Source organism: Capra hircus, chromosome 17, assembly GCF_001704415.2.
Source record: "Capra hircus breed San Clemente chromosome 17, ASM170441v1, whole genome shotgun sequence".
In the NCBI taxonomy this organism is placed as follows: Eukaryota; Metazoa; Chordata; class Mammalia; order Artiodactyla; family Bovidae; genus Capra; species Capra hircus.
The window spans coordinates 67,640,702-67,657,347 of NC_030824.1; the positions used below are offsets into that span (position 1 = coordinate 67,640,702).

The 16,646-nt window shown below is 37.9% G+C and overlaps 1 protein-coding gene across 1 annotated transcript in view; it reads right to left on the reverse strand.

The window, feature by feature from the left end:
- Positions 1 to 16,646, reverse strand: part of DCHS2 (dachsous cadherin-related 2) — a 349,085-nt gene that overhangs the window by 125,309 nt on the left and 207,130 nt on the right. The window contains exons 8-10 of the mRNA XM_018061397.1: positions 13,538 to 13,695; positions 11,621 to 12,464; positions 7,970 to 8,209 (exon numbers count right to left, since the gene is read on the reverse strand). Of these exons, the coding sequence (XP_017916886.1) occupies positions 7,970 to 8,209; positions 11,621 to 12,464; positions 13,538 to 13,695 (1,242 nt within the window). The remainder of the gene's footprint in view (positions 1 to 7,969; positions 8,210 to 11,620; positions 12,465 to 13,537; positions 13,696 to 16,646) is intronic.

The window sequence follows — 16,646 nt, forward strand, 5'->3', positions numbered from 1 at the left end:
CTCTTTCTCTTCCTAGGTTCTGATAATCTCATCCTCTTCTCTTTGTTTCCCAGAATTAGGGGTGGTAGCTGCTTTCCTATAGTTATTTTTTTCTGGGTTACTTCAGGATTCCTTTTTCACTTACTCAGTCTTCCATACCTGTATTGCAACAGCTGGTTTTCCTGACTACATATGACTGGTACGGTACTTGGAACAAGAGTGGGTCCCAGGTATCAGGGATTCTGATACTGGTTTGGTTATGCCTTTGGCCTTAAAGGCAGTGCTGGGTTCCTGCCCAAAGGAAATGAAACATGAGTAATTTATCACTTGCAATGGTATCATAGGGGCTTCCCAGGTGGTGCTAGTGGTAAAGAACCCATCTGCCAATACAAGAGACATAAGAGATGTGGGTTTGATCCCTGAGTCGGGAAGATCCCCTGGATTGCGTGGCAATCCACTCCAGTATTCTTGCCTGGAGAATCCCATGGACAGAGACGCTTGATGGGCTATAGTCCATAGGGTTGCAAAGAGTCAGACACAACTGAAGTGACTTAGTGTGTGTGCATGCACATGCACACACACACAGTATGGTATCATAATAAATTAAATTATCACCCATATTTGATTGTGATGAACTGACTATTAAAGGATTCCTATTCCGTAGAGGACCAAATGGTGCTAACCATGGCCTTGGGATAGGAAAAGGAGTGTGGTGTGAACTGGCTATTTCTGAATACAATGAGAGCTTACAGAAAGAAAATTATAAACTGAGGCTTTAAAGTCATAGTTTAGGTCATAGTCAAAATAGCTGAAAGCTTCTAAGGAAGTCAGTCTCTCTGAATATCAGAACCAAATTGGGAGCAGATATATAAGGAGTAGCTTCTTGGAAGGGAAAACCCATATGAAGACCCACAACTAGAGTCAGATTTCAACATACTTCAGGCAGATCTCAGCATGCATGCAAATATGACTCAGTTAGAGACAGCTTTCAGCTTTCAAAGAATGCTAAGATTTTTCTAACTTATATTGGGATAACTCTGTCCAAAATGTGTGGAAATCAATTCTAAGGATATGAAACCCAGAAAGATTAAATAGCACTTTGGTTTAGGCTGGATTTATTGATGTAGTATGCTTACTAGCTATTCTGAATTGAGCGTTTTAACTCATATAGCTATGTCCCTTGACAGTTTCTTTTGATTGGTTGTTGGTTGTGTCACGAGTGGCCTACCATTGTTGAGTTTGAGATGCCAGACCTTCCCCTGCATACTATACAGGAAAGGATAGTATGAGAAGAACATTAGGATGGATTTACGTATGACATGCCCACCGCCCTCCTCTGACTACATTTACCAACAATTCAGAGGACTCTCCCTTCATAAAGACCATGGAAGGCCTTGGTTAGAGGGACACAGCATCCTTTAAACGCCCTCTGGTAGTAGCCCTCTGTGTCAGTTGTGGATGATGGTGCCACTGGCTCTGGAGGTCACCTTTTGAGAACCAACAGTCTCAAACTTCCTGGACCAGACGGCAGAGTAGAAGGAAGTTGAGCTCACCTCTTCCCACAAGTCCATCTAAATTACAACTAATTGTTGAACAACCATTGATAACAAAAGACTGGAACCTACCAGAAAAGATATTCTATATCCAGAGACATAAAGAGCAAACCACAGTGACATGGTAGGGGCATGAACTTGCAATATAATCAAATCCCATACTCCCTCCCCAGGATCAGCAACCCACAATCTAGAGAACAATTTATACCATTGAAGTTCTCCCACAGGAATGAGAGTTCTGGGGCCCATGTCAGGTTCCCAAGCCTGGGGGTCTGACATAGGGAGGAGTGAGCCCCCAGAGTACTTGGCTTTAAAGGGCAATGAGGTTTGAGTGCAGGAACTCCACAGGACTGGGGAAAACAGAGACTCCACTCTTGGAGGGCATGTCCAAGGTCTCACGCACACTGGGACCAAGGACAAAAGTGCCTTCATAACCCGGGCCATAACTACCTGCAAGTCTTGGAGGGTCTCTTGGGGAGGCAGGCGAGAGGGCAGCTGCAACTTATTCTGGGACAAGGACACTGGTGGTGCACCCACTGAGGAGTATTCATCCACATGAGCTCTCCTGGAGGCCAACACTTTGGTACTGAGACCTGGCCCCACCCAACAGCCTGCAGGCTCCAGTACTAGGACATCTCAGGCCAAACAACCAGCAGGGTGGGAACACAGCAGACAGGCTGCCTCCAGACTTCCTGAGCTCACAGCTGTCTCCAGACATACTCCTTGACATAGCCCTGCCCACCCTGGCAAAGGCCCAGCTCTACCCACCAGTGGAGAGGCACTGCTTCTCCCACTAGGAATCCTGAACAAGCCTCCAGATCAGCCTCACTCACCAGGGGGCTGCCAAAGTGAGTCCACAAATGCAGGTCAGAATCTACCCCAAGACCAGCTGGTCTCTGGCCCTTGAGTAACAAGAACAGAGTGTACTGCTGGGACATAGAACATCCTCTACAGAGGGCCACTTCTCCAAGGTCAAGAAACGTCACTGATATTCCACATACATAAAAATAGAAATTCAGACAAAATGAGACAGCAGAGGAATATGTTCTAGGTGAAGGAACAAGATAAAACTCCAGAAAAACAACTAAGCGACATGGAAATAGGTAATCTTCCTGAGAAAGAGCTCGGTATAATGGTCATGAAGATGATCCAAGAGCCCAGGAAACAAGAGGGTGCACAGAGTTAGAAGTTACAAGAAGTTTTAAACAAAGGGAAAATAGAAAGAGCAACCCACAGAGTTGAAGAATACAATAACTGAAATGAGAGCAACACTCTACACCAATTTATGAGGACTCTCAGAAGTGATCTGCTTTCATCCAGCAGGAGCAACAGTACATCTTTATGTAAACTCTTCCACTATCAGCCATCATCTACTCAGCAGAGATAAAGACCATCTCAGCATCTAGTATTTCATCACACTGATCTACTACTGTGATGACATCGTAATTGGATCTGATGACCAGAAAGAAGTAACTTAGATATCTTAATTATATATCTTAATATATATCTTAATAATATATATTATATCTATATATCTTAATTATATATATATATATATATATATATATATATATATATATATAGCAGCAGTTGGCAAACTATAGCCCACTGGCCAAATCCAGCCTGTTGCCTGATTTTGTAAAGTTCCATGGAAGTCCAGCTACATTTATTTCTTTATGTATGATCTACTGCTGATGCCTTGCTCCAATATCAGCATTGAATAATGGAGACCATATAGCCTGCACAACCTAAAACAATCACTATTTTGCCCTTTACAGAGAAAAGTTTGCATAACCCTATCCTAGAATAAAGGTGGGCAAGTGACAGGAGCTGAGACTAGAGAGGAACACTACAATCACTTATTGAAGTGCCTGGTTATTTAGTTAAAAGAGAATAGAAATGTATCCTCAAAATCATAAGGAATTAATAAATAATTCTGACCAGGGGAGTGTTGATTTCAGATTTACTCTTTATGAATATAATTTTTCATGTAATTCCTCAACTATACAATGCCTACACAACTCAACCATTTCCAAAGCAGAGAAAGGATTGTGCCTGGCTGACTGAATGAAGAAATAAACAAATGAATGAGTTCAGAAGAGTGGAGGCAGTTTGAGGCAGCCTATTTCACAGATGCTGCAGTTTCTCAAATCACGTAGTCAAAAAGAGTTACTACACTTCAATGTCATAGCTTGTATTATCTTAGAGACCTAAAAGCAAGTGAAATAGTAAAATGTTTTGAATCTATGCGTTCACACCTTAAAAGGCAGGCAGACAGACAAATAATCGTGTAATCACAATACCGTGTATCAAATGAAAGAAGATTATATTTTCAAGTTTTAATTGTGATTGTCTCTGGGTGAGTAGTCCTTTCTCTTTCTCTGTTTACTCTTTCATTAATTCTAAAAATTTCCCCCAATTTTAATATATCTGGAGTTAGATGCTTCTTGCAATTAACGGTGTCTTAGATTCAGGGAAATAGATGAAATACCGTCATGGCAGTGTTTCTAACTGTTCCAGGAGTAGGTTGTTGGGTCTAGTTGTTCATCCAGCATGAGACAGTTTCCAAGAAACCAGATGTAGACATTGTTCACGATAAATCCAGATGCAGAATACATTTTTATGGGATAGAGAATAAAATTTCACAACAGAATTCAACATTTTAGCCTGGCAATGTGCTGTTGTGCTATTTTGTATTCACCACGAATGAGCCAATGCATCCTCAGGACTGAGTCATCTTTCCTGGTGGGGCACCCTTCCTCCCAGGACTAGCGGAGAGGTACCCCTGGGGCTAGATCTTTTCTCACTAATAATGGAGCTCTTGTTGGTGTCACCAAATGCTGTAGCAGTTTTAATATCTTAGTTAAAACGTGGTAGTTGTTTTTTCCCATTTAATACAAGAAAAAACTCCTGTTAGAACCAGTGTGAGTCATACATCATAAACATTCAGTATTCAAATTCCTATGGGTTTTGAATGCCAAACAACATCGTAGGCTTACACTTTTAAAAACTACATTGTAGAATGCTAGAAAACATATGGTAACCTTTCAAGTATTAAGTAAAGCTATAGTATTTTTAGGAATACATACTATTAAGCAAGTCTTTAATAAATTCCAATGTGATGCCAGATATGTTAAAATTCTGACATCATTTAATTCTTGTGCATAATCCTTTTTCGTTGTCTTAATCCAACAAGCAAAGGAGAAAAAAGATTTAGGAAAGATATGTTCAAAAGCACATGCATACATCCAAATTCACATGCATTGACATAACCATTGGTTTAACAGATCTGGACTCATTAAAAACACTGAGATTTCAGTAAACCAAGATTGTACACGAAACTTGTGAAGGTACATGAGACTCAGCAAATGCTTGTGTATCTCAAACACTCACAAATGAAAAGCCAGAAAACCAGCAACTTTGCATCCAAATTTCCTGGCAAACCATAATCTCTAAAATAATACACTTTCAATTAAATGATAAATAACAGGTTGCAGACCATTCATTCCAAAAGAAAATTACACTAACACTTGGCAACTTGACAGTAAAAATTGGAAAGCATGTTTTGGTAGTTATCTTTAGTTGACATATGAGAATTTTTGAGACAAATTCTTTTCTCCTTCAAATATTAAAGTAAATAAATATTTTTCATAGGGTCAATTCTAAAAAAAATGAATTAATAAAGTCAAGGAGAAGAAGCATTTTACAAACTTTAAGTGATCACTAAATCACACACCAGTGACTGACTCTGCATTTTATACGTCTGTACTTTGGGAAGTGGTTTCTGTGTGTCCAGAGCCCTGTGTGACTCAATTTACATCATAAAATGCTTTCAAAGAACTTTACTGTACTGGATACATTGGAAACACAAAGCTCATGTATATTCTCCATTGTTTCTATCATCTAAAAACCACACTGCCAGAAATGAGCTCAATTCTTTTTTTTTAAAATAAATTTATTTATTTTAATTGGAGGTTAATTACTTTACAATATTGTATTGGTTTTGCCATACAACAACATGAATCTGCCACAGGTATACACGTGTTCCCCATCCTGAACCCCCCTCTGTCCTCCCTCCCCATACCACCCTTCTGGGTTGTCTCAGTGCACCAGCCCTAAGCATCCAATCATCACCTGGACTGATGATTCGTTTCATATATGATATTATACATGTTTCAATGCCTTTCTCCCAAATCATCCCACCCTCTCTCTCTCCCACAGAGTCCAAAAGACTGTTCTATACATCTGTGTCTCTTTTGCTGTCTGTCATACAGGGTTATCGTTACCATCTTTCTAAATTCCACATGTATGCATTAGTATACTGTATTGGTGTTTTTCTTTCTGGCTTGCTTCACTCTGTATAATAGGCTCCAGTTTCATCCATCTCATTAGAACTAATTCAAAAGTATTCTTTTTAAAGGCTGAGTAATACTCCATTGTGTATATGTACCACAGCTTTCTTATCCATTCGTCTGTCCTGTTGCTTCCATGTCCTGGCTATTATAAACAGTGCTGCGATGAACATTGGGGTACACGTGTCTCTTTCAATTCTGGTTTCCTCAGTGTGTATGCCCAGCAGTGGGATTGCTGGGTCATAAGGCAGTTTCTATTTCCATTTTTTTAAGGAATCTCCACACTGTTCTTCATAGTGGCTGTACTAGTTTGCATTCCCATCAACAGTGTAAGAGGGTTCCCTTTTCTCCACACCCTCTCCAGCATTTATTGCTTGTAGACTTTTGGATAGCAGCCATTCTGACTACAGTGAAATGGTACCTCATTGTGGTTTTGATTTGCATTTCTCTGATAATGAGTGATGTTGAGCATCTTTTCACGTGTTTGTTAGCCATCTGTATGTCTTCTTTGGAGAAATGTCTATTTAGTTCTTTGGCCCATTTTTTGATTGGGTCATTTATTTTTCTGGAATTGAGCTGTATGAGTTGCTTGTATATTTTTGAGATGAGTTGTTTGTCAGTTGCTTCATTTGCTATTATTTTCTCCCATTCCGAAGGCTGTCTTTTCACCTTGCTTATAGTTTCCTTTGTTGTGAAGAAGCTTTTAAGTTTAATCAGGTCCCATTTGATTATTTTTGCTTTTATTTCCAATATTCTGGGAGGTGCTCAATTCTTAAAGCGGAGTTGGGACAAGCAATTGCTAGTGCACTCTAGCCCTCTTGGTGAGCACAGCAAGCAAAACTCTTTGATCACACTGCCCCTCTCTGGTCAAAAGAGAAAACTGGGCTGGCCGGTCAAAGATTTTGTAGCATCACAAAAAATACGTTTCTTTAAAAGAGTATGTTTCCCAAAAGGGCAAAGCATCTAAACGGTAAATAACTTAAAAGCTCAAGAAAAATGTATCTTTTACTCCTCTGATAAACAATTTAGGAGGTAAATGCTGGTGTTCATACTATTATTTTCATAGAAACATCTGTTACAGTTTTTTCAAGAAAAGAACAAAATATTATATTGATTATGAATTGCTATATACAAATGTTAATTTAAAAAGACCAACTTATTAAACTATTTGTATTAATTCAGATGTGAAAATTCAGCATATGCTGTTAATGGCAAATACTTCATTATAATTTTTATAAGTATTTAGTTTAAAATTTAAAAAGTATATTATTAGAGTTACTGAAACTTAAATGTCCCCCAATAGTCACAGTGATATTGAAAAGAAATTCTAAGATATTTGAAAATCCTTAGTCATAGTAACTGTTCACTTCAAAGTCATTTGTCTGGACACAGTGGTTGATATTAATATTAATAGTATTACAGTAATGATGGGAATTAACATTTGTTTACCATTTATTGTGCCAAACAAGGTCTCAGCTCTTTGTAGGTAGTAACTCTTTCATTCTCAGAACTATGAATTAGGCTCTATTGTAATCCCCATTTTACAGATAAGGAAACCAGGAGCAGAAAGAACTAGTATAAAGCTGATGCAAGGTTACACAGCTTAAGCGGTGCTTCTAGGATTCAAACCCAGGCAGTCTGACAACAGCACTCTCTCTTCTATTATGCTATGCATAGAGGAAATCAGGAGCCATTTACTTTCTGGTACTTAAGTATTTTGTTACTACAATCTGAAAAAAAAATGTGATACTTTGTCTATACTTATTATCAAGATCGAATCAATAAATTTTATGCTAATTAGGGAAATGGCAACCCACTCCAGTGTTCTTGCCTGGAGAATCCCAGGGACTGGGGAGCCTGGTAGGCTTCTGTCTATGGGGTAGCACAGAGTCGGACATGACTGAAGTGACTTAGCAGCAATATAAGCAAATGCTACAAAAACTATACATTATACATTAATTTTTTGCATGTATGGTAATTAGAGAAATATCAGTAATCTGAGCAACTGTTTTCAAATTTCTGGTAAATTTCTGATCCATTTTTAATTTTAACATCAATTACTTAGTTGCCATATTTTTGAGTTACCTGAATCTCTGTCCATAGCTTCAACTCTTGTGACAAACTCTCCTGGATTTTGATTTTCTTTAACTGAAGCTTCATACAGGTGCTGCTTAAATACTGGGGCCTCATCATTTACATCAAGAACAGTGATTGTCAAAGTCTGGGATGAAGAAAGTGTTGGTGTGCCACCATCCAGTGCCAGAAGGGTCAGAATGTGCTGACTTTTTATCTCATAATCCAAAGGAGAAGCAGTAGTTAGAAAACCTGTTTTGAAAGAGGAGAAAAGTAATACATAATATTCTTTGGGGAAGTCATGCTTACTCTACTTTTGCATAAGTTCTCTAACCTGCTAAAAATTCAGAAGCTTTCTCTGTTAAATAATTTAAATTTATATATTATCTAGAATAAAAGAGAACATTTTTAATCAGAAAAGTCATCCTAATTTAAATATAAGAATGAATGAGAATTCAGAAATAATCCATCATGTACCATTATCTACTGCAATGATTACATCAAGAATATTTATCTACCCAACATCTATCTTCATTAAAAAAAAAATACCACTATAATGACAGAAAGTGAAGAGGAACTAAAGAGCCTATTGATGAGGGTAAAAGAAGAGAGTTAAAAAGCTAGCTTAAAACTTGACACTCAAGAAATTAAGATCATGGCATCTGGTCCCATTACTTTGGGAGAGCCAATTCCTAGGCAGATTGATAAGAAGTCTGGGGGTCCGCAAAGAGAGAGGGGTCTGGAATTCTCAAGGAGGAGGAAAGGATAAAAGTTTTTCTTTTTTCCTCTACATTTCTTAGTCTTAGTCACAGTCACATAAGTCACGTTTTTATCTTTAAGCCTCAAACTGATGATTACACAACAAACAACTCAGTTTAAACTCTGTACTAAGGATTGTATAACAATAATGTATACTGCATCAGGACAGTTTCTGGAAAAAACCTTCCGGCTAATCCTGTTATCTTAAAATGTAAATTATGGGAGTGGGTCTAGTAAGATCTTTACAACCTCCAGACATTCTTTTGATTCACTGTAATAACTAACTAAAAAGTATATAATTCCCTTGCTAACACTAGTGAAGGGGGCACTCTCCATCCCCCTTCTGATGTCTATGTCGGAAGCTTTCCCTATCCCATTTCTTACTTTAATAAAACTTTATTACACAAAAGCTCTGAGTGATCAAGCCTCGTCTATGGCCCGAATTGAAGTCTTCTCTGGAGGCCAAGAATCCCAGTGTCTTTCGTGGTTCAGCAACAACCTTTCAACTTCATGGCAAACAGAAGGGGTAGAAGTAGAAACAGTGACGGATTTTACTTTCTTGAGCTCCAAAATCACTGAAGACAGTGACTGCAGCCATGAAATTAAAGAAAGGCTTGCTTCAGGGAAGAAAAACTCTGACAAACCTAGACAGCATATTAGAAAGCAGAGACATCACTTTACCAACGAAGGTCCATATGGTTAAAACTATCGTTTTTCTAGTAGTCATGTATGGATGTGAAAGCTGGACCATAAAGAAGGCTGAGAACTGAAGAACTGATGCTTTTGAACCATGGTGCTGGAGAAGACTCTTGAGAGTTTCTTGGACTGCAAGATCAAACCAGTTAATCCTAAAGAAAAGCATTCATTGGAATCCTAAGTATTCATTGGAAGGACTGAGAGTGAAGCTGAAGCTCCAATACTTTGGCCATCTGTTGCAAAGAGCCAACTCATCAGAAAAGACTCTGATGGTGGGAAGGATTAAGGGCATGAGGAGAAGGGAGCGACAGAAGGCAAGATGGTTGGATGGCGTCACCGACTCAATGAACATGAGTTTGAGCAAACTCCAGAAGACAATGAAGGACAGAGCAGCCTGGCATGCTGCAGTCCACGGGGTCACAAAGAGTGGGACATGGGTTAGCAACTGAATAACAAGGTTCTAACAGTATCCCTCTTTATGTCAGAGGACACTTCACGTGTAAATGTGACCAAAGTACAAAAAGTTACGGTTATATCCTTGAAGAGATCAAGTTTTTGTTAAAAAATTATAGTTTCTTTATACTATTCTCAGTTAACTATCTTTCATATTAATAAAAAATAATAAAGACTTTATAACTAGGACAATGAAATTCACAAATGTCTCTATCCAACTGCCACAGAAGTACATAATTCACATAAGCCACGTGTTATAAAAACTTGCATACATATATGCATTATGTAATTCCAACTGTCACATTTTTTCTTTTAGAATTGGTACTTGCTTCTCTAACACATGTTTATCCTATAAGAACATTTCTTCAAATAATTAAAGAGGTTTACTGAGTCATATTATATAAAATGGCTTCTCAATAATTGCTTATCATTTTATACTTTACAGACAAAAGCCATTGAAAACCTTACTTTGTCTTAATTAAAAAAAAATATGAACCTTGTGAGAGGAAAAAATAGCCCGACTCATATGAGTATATTCAGTAATTAGCATTTTTATGATGTTAAAAAGATCTGTAACAGCCACTGCAATTGTTCAAGATTCATGATACCTATATTACTGAGACACAATTCTATTTTTATCCACCCTCTTTAACAACCTGAAATGGACCCTCCTTAGCCATTCTGGAAAGCATTTTAAGCATTGCTGAAACAGATCCTCGGAGACCCTAGCTCTAACAGAAATCAGCAACCAGGTCTGGACTCTCTCTCCGTCAGTTGGGCTTTTAGGTAGTATGCATGCAGGCCTCAGAATGGAACCATATGCACAGGATTTAATAAATATTTTGATGAAAATTTCCAACAGTATATAGCCAGACTATAATCATGACTTCCAAATCCTACACATTCAATCTCACTTCCAAATAATGTTCTTATTAACAGTTGGACCAAATAGTATACGTCTGAGATTTTTTTCCCATTGTTCATAAAGAAATGACTTTATTTTGAGAATGAGATGGTAGTCCACCTCTTTATTTTCTGAAAATCAGGGTGAAGGAATTTCATTCAATTATATATATATGTGTGTGTGTGTGTGTTAACTGGTGAGAAAATGTCAGTATTACAAGGTTGACACTTTGTATATATAACTGTCCATCAAGCTACATCCAAACTTTCAGAAGACATTATCTGGCAATATGGTGACAGCAAGATACGAGCAGTGACAGTGAGTGTCATTTCTGCAGAGAACTCAAGATTGAATAAATGCTTCTTCCAAAAATAAAATGGTTCAGTTGTGAAAAGTAAAGGTCTTGATGTCCAAATTAATCCAACTATTTAAAAACACATGATTTCCAACTATTTACAAGGGTATGTTTCTATGATCTTAGAGATGCTTTGATGCTAAAGTCTTTGATTAACATGGTTGACCACTCATGTTCTACCTTGATTTATTTTGGTATACCTCCTACCCTGTGAACACACACAATGAGGGCAAAAAAGTTGGTTACTGTAAAATATTCACCCCAGGAAATGTGACCTAGCTACAGAGCATATCTATATTAACAAACAGGCCAACTACTGTTGGTTTCCTGAATACAAACTCTATGCCTACCACCTGTATAAGTGAAATGGTAAATCAAGTCAAATTTCCTTAATGCATATGCATCTTGAGAAGATCACCTGGTAACAGAGGAAAATGGAAAGGGTAAATGCAAGCAAGCAATCACAGGCTGTAATCGACAGTGACTTAGACGGTACCTGATGACTCATCTAGCATAAAGGCCATGTTTTCATTTCCTGAGAGGATGCTAAATGTTACTCTTCCATTCCTTCCTGCATCTGGATCTTGAGCAGTTATGTGATGTACCAAGGAGCCCACCGCAGCATCCTCTCTGACATGGGCGATGGGGAAGGATGTAAAAGTGGGACTGTGGTCATTCACATCCAGAATCACTACCTTCACCATCAGTGATCTCAATCGACGGTCCGTGACGTTCACAGCCTGGTCCGACGCAGTTACTGTCAGGACCACAGTTGGAACTCTCTCTCTGTCAAGGGGAGACGTCGTGACCAAAGTGCCGGATGAGGGGTGGATGAGAAATGGATTCATTCCAGGGTGGTTGGCTTCAATGAAGTATTGTATTCTACTGTTCAAAAAGCTGCCGTCACCATCTTTGGCATTGAAGATGTGCGCCAGAGTACCAACAGGGGTGTCCTCTGCTACACTTATCACAATGAACTCCTCCCGGAAAGATGGGGAATGGTCATTCTGATCTTCCACAGCAACACTCAGGAAGACTGTGCTACTCACGGGAGGGTTTCTGCTATGGTCTTTAGTTACCACCCTGAAAAGATAATGAGACATCATTTCATAATCCAGTTCCTTAGAGAGGAACAAGTCTCCTGTTGAACTGTCCACTTCAAAGTGATCATCCTTGTCATCTGCAGCGATACTAAAATGCAACTTCCCACCATACTGTCTTTGAAGGTGATCAGGTGACTTTATCAAGCTCATTACTTTTGTAGGCTTCAAGTTTTCTGGTATAACTAAATGTCTAATATTCTGAGAAATGACAGTTCTCCCTTTGGATAGTGGTATCACCTGAAATAAGAATAAAAAGGAGCTGTTAATTTGCGGTATTTTAATAGTTTAATCAACACAGGTGCTGCTATTCTTTTGGAAGCTAATTCCTTCTATTCATGATATATATATACATATTACAAATAAATATGAATATAGTAGTTGATGAGAAAATGTCTTTTCTTTTATTGCCTAATTCCAGCATGTCTCTGAAAATTAAAAATTGCATAATATCTAGGAGATAAGAAAGTACAGGATTTTCTACTTCCCCGTTTGCTGAATTGGATGCAATGATAGCTTGAGAAGCCACAAATGAGAACCAGGGTAGTTAGTTCCACAGGCTATTCTAAATCCTAGAAACCCTTGTCTCCTTAATGACAACATCTGCATACATTTAAGAATCATGTATCTGTTCACCCGAAATTAGAGACTTGAGATATTATGATAGAATTTTCTCCCAAACCACACATCCTTAGTCAGTAAAGAATATACTTTGGAAACAGAATACTTGGGGATATATATTCTTGATTAGTATTCATACCTATGTTAATATTACTGATTATCATGTGTTTGAATAAAAATCTTCCTATAGTCATCTTGTTTTTGATGGGTTGGTGTAATTTTTTTTCCTACTATCAAGACTTCCCACAAATCATTTGCTCATTATGACTAAAGGGAAGCCTTAAAATATGGATCTCAAGTAACTTTCTAATTTTTAAAATAGTTACAAAAACTATGTGATTTATTATTGGCCATTTGTTTATAAATGTTTCTTCTGCAAATTTACCAGGTCCTTGAAACTAGGAAAAAAGAAAAGATATTTTTTGTTCTTCATTAAAAAAGTAGTATAAATGCCCACATAGTGATGAAAGAATCTTGTCAGTAACTGTACAAATTTTAAATAAACATTTATTTAAATATAACCATTTCTCAAATAGTAGTAAAGTGACTTAATATATTGTACACATACATCTGCCATGCTCTTTCAAGGGAGTATTCACATTTTTAAAGTATCTTCACTTTATACATTTGTATATAAAGTAAAAAAACCTTTCAGAGCATTTTCCCCCATTTTGCGTGATGTGAGCGATTACCTGAATATTAATAACTGCCTGTCCTTGAAGAGGAGGCACCCCCTGGTCACTGGCAATGACAGTCATCCTGTAAGAAGGTCCATAATCATGTGAAAGTACTCGAGTTGTTCTTATTTCACCACTGTTGGCATCAATCTTGAAGGGATCAGAACTACCTTCTACACATACACACACACACACACACAAATTTAAGAAATTAATGTTAGTTAATAATGCAGAATACAGAGAGTTAACTAATACAAATATATCTGTGATCATTTGGGAGATTTATTTACCTTAAGCGCTGTGAGAATATGAACATAAGGATAATATGAAAAATATAGACAAGAAATGTAACAGATTATAAAAACTTTATTTTGGAAATTTTCACATACTAAAAATTAGACAATGATATAATGAACTTTCACGTGCCTATCACTTAGCTCCAGTATTTATCAACTCATGGGCCACAACATTGAGCAATCCAATCCTGGGCATATATCCTGACAAAACTAAATTCAAAAAGATACATGTGCTTCTATACTCATAGCAGCACCATTCACAATAGCTGGGATACAGAAACAGCCTAAATGTCCCTAGACAGGAGAATAGGTAAAAAAGAATATTACTCAGCCATAAAAAGACTGAAATAGTGGCATTTGCAACAGCATGGGCGGACCTAGAGATCACCATAAAGTGAAGTAAGTCAGACACAGAAAGACAAATACCATGTGATATCACTTATATGTCAAATCTAAAACATGAACGAATGAGCTGAACTACCAAACAGAAACAGACTCACAGACACAGAGGACAGACTGTGGTAGCCAAGGGGCAGGAAGGCAGGGGCTCGGTGGATCTGGGATTAGCAGATTCAAACCATCATATAAAGAATGGACAAATAACAAGGACCTACTGCACAGCACAGGGATTTATATTCAATATCCTATAATAAACCATATGGAAAAGGATAAAAAAATAACATTTGTTAACTCATGGCTAATATTATTAGACATTCAGATATTTCCCTTCCCTGTGTACTTTTGAAGCAAATCTCAGACATTATATCATTTTTTCTGCATATTTTTAACACACATCTCTAAAAGATAAGGAAAAATATAATTATAGTATATTTTTAAAAATTAGTAATAATTCCTTCATATTATCAAATTTCTAGTTATTTTTAAAATTTCCAACTGTCTCAAATATTGTTTAGTCAATTCAAATTAGGTTTAACATAAACTCCATATATGCATATCTCTTCAGTCTATCTCTTCCTGTCATCCATTTATTTATTTTTATTTATTTTGCAACTCATCTGCTGAACAATTGACTATGTATCCTGAAGCTTCCCATGGTCTAGATTTGCCTGTTGCTTCTTTCCAACTTGTAGCTTAATACGTTCTTCTGTCCTCTATGTTTTCCTTAAATTGAGAGGTAGATGTATAATCAATCACATTAGGGTTCATTTTAGGCGGAAGACTGCTTCTTAAGTGCTGTTTTGTGTTTTCCTTCAGAGGTACATATCTAATTGTCTCTTTTTGTGATATGGGCACCAGTTGGTACACAGCCTAGATCCATTAATGATTCACGAAATGTTGCAAAGTATAACATTCTGAGTCTAGGATCCCATCTTCATTTATTGGCTGGAATGTATTACTCGAGAGAATTGTCTTCTTATCTGTTTATTGGTAACCCACTGGGGCAGTTCATTATAGGAAAAGTCAGTATAAATGTTTGATAGTAAAATTTTATTTAACAGTATTCAAAATAATGGATTGATTCACTAATATACTTTAGTATTCCAACTATGGTCATTAAAGGTTTGTTTAGTTTCTGTTTTAAGAATCATTAAACATACATTTAAACATATTATAAATGGGTAAATCTATTGCCATTATTATCCCTACTGATGTTCACACTGTTTCATCTCTGAACATTCGGTTCAGTTCAGTTGCTCAGTCGTGTCCGACTCTTTGCGACCCCATGAATTGCAGCACGCCAGGCCTCCTGGCCATCACCAACTCCCGGAGTTCACTCAAACTCAGTGCATTGAGTCGGTGACGCCATCCAGGCATCTCATCCTCTGTCATCCCCTTCTCCTCCTGCCCCCAATCCCTCCCAGCATCAGGGTCTTTTCTAATGAGTCACCTCTTCGCATGTGGTGGCCAAACTATTGGAGTTTCAGCTTCAGCATCAGTCCTTCCAATGAACACCCAGGAATGATCTTTAGAATGGACTGGTTGGACCTCCTTGCAGTCCAAGGGACTCTCAAGAGTCTTCTCCAACACCACAGTTCAAAAACATCAATTCTTCAGTGCTCGGCTTTCTTCACAGTCCAACTCTCACATCCATACATGAACACTGGAAAAACCATAGCCTTGACTAGATGGACCTTTGTTGGCAAAATAATATCTCTGCTTTTTAATATGCTATCTAGGTTGGTCATAACTTTCCTTCCAAGGAGTAAGCATCTTTTAATTTCATGGCTGCAGTCACCATCTGCAGTGATTCTGGAGCCCGAAAAAATAAAGTCTGACACTATTTTCACTGTTTCCCCATCTATTTCCCATGAAGTGATGGGACCAGATGCCATGATCTTCTTTTTCTGAATGTTGAGCTTTAAGCCAACTTTTTCATTCTCCTCTTTCACTTTCACCAAGAGGCTTTTTAGCTCCTCTTCACTTTCTGCCATAAGGGTGGTGTCATCTGCATATCTGAGGTTACTGATATTTCTCCGGGAATCTTGATTCCAGCTTGTACTTCTTCCAGCCCAGTGTTTCTCATGATGTACTCTGCATAGAAGTTAAATAAGCAGGGTGACAATATACAGCCTTGACGCACTCCTTTTCCTATTTGGGATCGGTCTGTTGTTCCAAGACCAGTTCTAACTGTTGCTTCCTAATCTGCATACAGGTTTCTCAAGAGGCAGGTCAGGTGTTCTGGCATTCCCATCTCCTTCAGAATTTTCCACAGTTTATTGTGATCCACACAGTCAAAGGCTTTGGCATAGTCAATAAAGCAGAAATAGATGTTTTTCTGGAACTCTCTTGCTTCTTCCATGATCCAGTGGATGTTGGCAATTTGATCTCTGGTTCCACTGCCTTTTCTAAAACCAGCTTGAACATCT